The following is a 4387-nucleotide window of genomic DNA, read 5'->3' on the forward strand; positions in this document are numbered from 1 at the left end:
TCCCCATGGGCTGGGGCGGCTGTGCAGGGGGGTTCTCCCCTGAGCGGGGCAGAGGGTCAGAATCCCCCTGCCCTGCTGCCCACGCTGGGGATCAGCCCAGGGCACGGGGGGGTCAGGTCCAGCTCTCCCCCACAGCACCCCCAGGTCCTTCTCCCAGGGCTGCTCCAGCTGCTCATCCCAGCCTGGATTGATTCTGAGCATTGCCCGGACCCAGGTGCAGCTCTAGCACTTGGCCTTGTTAAACCTCAGAGGTTCCCTTGGGCCACTGCTTGGACTTGTCCAGCTCCCTCTGGATGGCTCTGTCCTTCAGGGGTGTCAGCTGCTCTTTGCCCCCTGGTCTGTGGTGCTTCTTGACCAGGTGGATGCTCTTCCACTGGCCCAGGCTGACTGATGTGGTAAAACCTCGCTCTGCCCAGGAGTCACTCCTAGCTCCAAGTCATCACATCTTAGCTATTTAGGCTGAGCACAGAGCATGGCTTTATTTTGGTGGGAGATCAACCTTTTGTTCTTCTATGTCTCCATGTGTTTAGAAGCAGCACTTCTAAATATGGCAGGAGGAACTCTGCCACATGCTGCTAAACCTGCCCATGTAGCAATTCTCTCTCCACAAAGCCCTTTGATTCCAGGTCAAGGGCAAGTTTGAACTGAAAGCAGCCCTTTTTTTTTAAATACATTAAACTCTGCTTTTTTGTTTCTTTTTTCCTTTAAAAAAAAATTCTGCTGAATTTCTGCTGCTAAGAGAGGAATCATCGAGTTAGTTCCTACCTCATTTTCTGCTTCAGTAACTGAATCTAAAGCTAAGTAGGCTTTTTATTCCCTGTTTCAATTCTTGGGATCATTCTTTCAAGCCTGTTTGATCTTGGTGGAAATGCAGAGCCAGTGAGAGACCAGGTGATGATGTTAGAGATAATAACCTGGCAGCTCAAAGTAAATCAGGCTGTGTCTTTGAAATTAGCTTCCGTGATAGCTTCCCAGTGATTTCTGTTGAGTACATGGATTTTTTTTTTCCTGTTGGGCAAGTCCCACCTGCAGCTGCCATGCAAAGCAAAGAGCTGATGCTGGCTTCACATGGGGGATGCTTTTGCAGCTGGGAAAGGCCATCATGTGGAAAGGGTTCATATCTCTGCTTCCCACTCTCCGGTGGGTATCTTCCCACTCTGCCATATAGCCAGTCTGTGGTGCATGTTATTTTCCATTATAACTAAAACAAAAAGATGTATCTGTGTCTGAAAGTGAAATGCCCTTCTTTATGAAGAGATGATCATTTACTGAAGATGCTGAAATTAATGTGTCTGGGTTTGGTGTATATACACCTCCTTTAAGCTACTTTCACCGGGCAGGGAGGTGTTTGGGAAGGAATTTTTTGCTCTTGATGAGGGCAGTTTGCTCCCACAGAGCTGTGCCTCCAAAACCAGGATAAAGGGGAAACAAGGCTTTGTGAATCATGCTCTTTCAAGTCCTCTCCAGCCTTATTTGAGAATAGGATTTACCCAGCATTTTAGGAAATTATATTTCAGATGCTAATTAATCTAATTACGTTGAAAGGACCCCTTTTTATGTCTTGGTCAACCGGAACTTCTGGGAGAAGGGGGAGTGCAGTGATTTATGTGTCAGTGCTGTGTTGTTGGAGATGGACTGAATGCTTATTTCCCAGTGCAGGTTTACCTTAAATCGACAGTTTTTATGTATTTATCTTATAATGGCACTTCCTTGAACTGTTCTCCTCATTTATCTCAATGTCTGTGATTAAAAAAGGAAGGAAAGCTATTTTCCCAAGGAGGCTATCTCTTAAAAATGCTGCTCATCATGTGAGGTTTCACAGGTTTCTGACATGCAATAAATAGTGAGGATCCTTCCTGATTTTTCCTTTGGTTTTTAGTGCCTGAGGACATGTCCTGCTAAAATTATATGAACCAAAAAAAAGACTTTACTAACAAATTCATGCAAATGAGACCGATAAACTTCCCTGTATCTGTCAGCCTGCAGACCCTTTTGGAAACTTGCTACATATGGGGTAGCAACAAGGTTTTAATTTAAATTCATACATGTGTCTCTAACAGATGAACTTTGCAAATGTCGTGCCTGAAATGTTTGCTAGTTTTGAGAAGTGCTGTGCTGGAGCACTGGCATGGGGAGGGATCCACGAGCTGTCTGTGGTGGTAAGGCACCTCCGGAGCCCTTTCAAAGCAGTGCTGCAACACCACATTTCTCACTGCTTTCCTCGTGTGAAAATTTGCTGTAGAAAGTTTGTATGTTGTGCTTTTCCACTGAAATATGCAGAGATTCCCTTGCCAGGGAATGGCATCTGCTACAGCTCTTTTCAAAACAGGAGATGTGTGTTGGCTTGCTTCTTTTTGTGTTTTGTTTGTGTTTAGTTGATTTTTTTTTTTAATATAATGATATATTAAATTTTATGGTTTCTTTGCTTACTTTTAAAATTGTTATTGCTTAAAACAAACAGTGTTTTCTAACTGACATCAAAGTCACATAAAATCTTGTAACAAGTGCTTCTGGTCAAGTTGACCAGCTTACATCACTCATTATTAATGTGTTCAGCACCTCATTAGAGAAGATAAATCAGCTTCTTGCCTCATATAACTTGAAAAAAACCCCAAACAATCTGCTGAAAGGAGACTAAAAAAACCAATCTGCTAAAAATATTAAATTGAGATGAGACTTTTCTGCCTGGATGTGTACAGAGGAGATTGATCTTGTGTGGATGCATGTGGTGTTTGCTCCACCACAGGTTGCTCCGAGGAAAGACTGATGTGTTTGACTCAAAGGCCAGGGAAACCCTTGGCTGAAGTAGGAGAATTTATTTTAGACCAGTGGGAGTTGCTGCAGTGGGAAGGAAATGGAGAAACTTGTTTTTAAAATGTCATACAGGGCACAACCAGGGCCGGGCTCTCCTTCCCTGTGGTGGAAAAAGAAATGCAATGCAATGAAAGTGTGCTCTAAAAAATAATACTTAATAAAACAAATAAGGGTTCTGCTCCTTTCCCCCTTCTCTTTCAATTGACCTTTTGTCTTTCTCTGTCCTCTTGTTTCCTTTTTCTGTCCTTTATTTCTAGCAAGACTGAGGACTGGGGCTATCTCAATGAAGATGGAGAGCTCGGCTTGGCTTATCAAGGTTTAAAGCAAGTTGCCAGGTCAAACACTTTCTTTTTTTCCCCACTGCTGCTTCCCCTTCTCCTCCCTTTTCCTTTCCCTCGTTTCTTTCTCTTGCTCTGCTGGTGCCATATAATCCTGGACAGGGCCCATTGTCCTCTCTGGGAGCAGCTGGAGGTCAGATTTCCACACTGCAGGAATTGAGACCCTCCTGTAATTTTCAGAGGAGTCATGGTTCCAACTGGCCGTTGCTGGTGGTGGCTGTTGTCACTAATGCCTGAGCTGTGATCCAGTAAGGATTATGTGACATTAATGGGAAATTGGGTGATGAAGGGGTTGGGAAGCTGGGATCTCCAAGAAGCCAAAAAAACCCTCCTATTTTATTTATTTGTTTTCCCCCAAAATGCACTAAGATATGGCACCTCTCAGAAGTGTTTTCTCCCAATCCTTGACCTGTTGGAAGGCGAGGGCCTGTCCTTGTATCCCAGTGCTCACTTTTGCACAATCCTGGGGGTTGTGTGCTCCCATCCATGTGTTGCCTGTGGGTGAGAAAGGCACGTGGTGGACACTGGGTGCCATCCTTGCTCAGCTCTCCCCACGTCCTGTTCTGCTGGGCAAATATCCCTCTTGGATTCCTGTCCTGCATCACCCCTGTGCTTGGTGGTTATAGGGCTCCAAAGTATATGATTTTTATTCAACATTTGAGGGCATTAAAGAGATGAAAAATTTAAATATTTTGTGTAGAGTGGTCTAAAGGGGTTGCATCCAGAGGTATCAGAGTGAACCCAGACAATAAGAGGAAGACAATAACAGGAAGAAATACCAGCAATTATTTCACGTGTTTTTCCAAGCAGAGTAGGAACCCAGGTACACAGAAGGAGCATGTTCTTTTAAGGGTGTCTCATGGATTATCCAGGCTGAACCCAAACTAATCCCAATATGAAGAAACAAAATGAAAAATAAGTACTTAATACTTATTTCATGGTGGGTCTATATTTTCCAAGCCTATTAAGAATATAAATCCTGATGGGATTATGAGGCTGACTGGATTATTGCCCATGTTTCTATAGGTGGAAAACATGCTTTTCTATCTTGTGCTGGAAGGTGGAAGTAGAGATTGTGTTAAATTTTCTAAAGAAAACAAAAACAACAACCACACAAAACAACCTGGGGAATGATTAGTACTTCTCATCCAGGGATCTTCCCTAAAAGCATGCACTGTTTTATAAAAGTTACTAAAGAAAAACTCCAAAACAACAACAAAAAATGTTGGGTATCC

The 4387-nt window shown here is 43.4% G+C and overlaps 1 protein-coding gene across 1 annotated transcript in view; it reads left to right on the forward strand.

Annotated features, from left to right (window-relative positions):
* The window catches only part of MYO5B (myosin VB), a 148464-nt gene that overhangs the window by 128643 nt on the left and 15434 nt on the right, over nucleotides 1-4387 (forward strand). Inside the window, exon 30 of the mRNA XM_017734339.1 lies at nucleotides 3072-3149. Within this exon, the coding sequence (XP_017589828.1) occupies nucleotides 3072-3149 (78 nt within the window). The remainder of the gene's footprint in view (nucleotides 1-3071; nucleotides 3150-4387) is intronic.

This window comes from Corvus brachyrhynchos, unplaced genomic scaffold, assembly GCF_000691975.1.
Source record: "Corvus brachyrhynchos isolate BGI_N302 unplaced genomic scaffold, ASM69197v1 scaffold285, whole genome shotgun sequence".
NCBI classification, from domain to species: Eukaryota; Metazoa; Chordata; class Aves; order Passeriformes; family Corvidae; genus Corvus; species Corvus brachyrhynchos.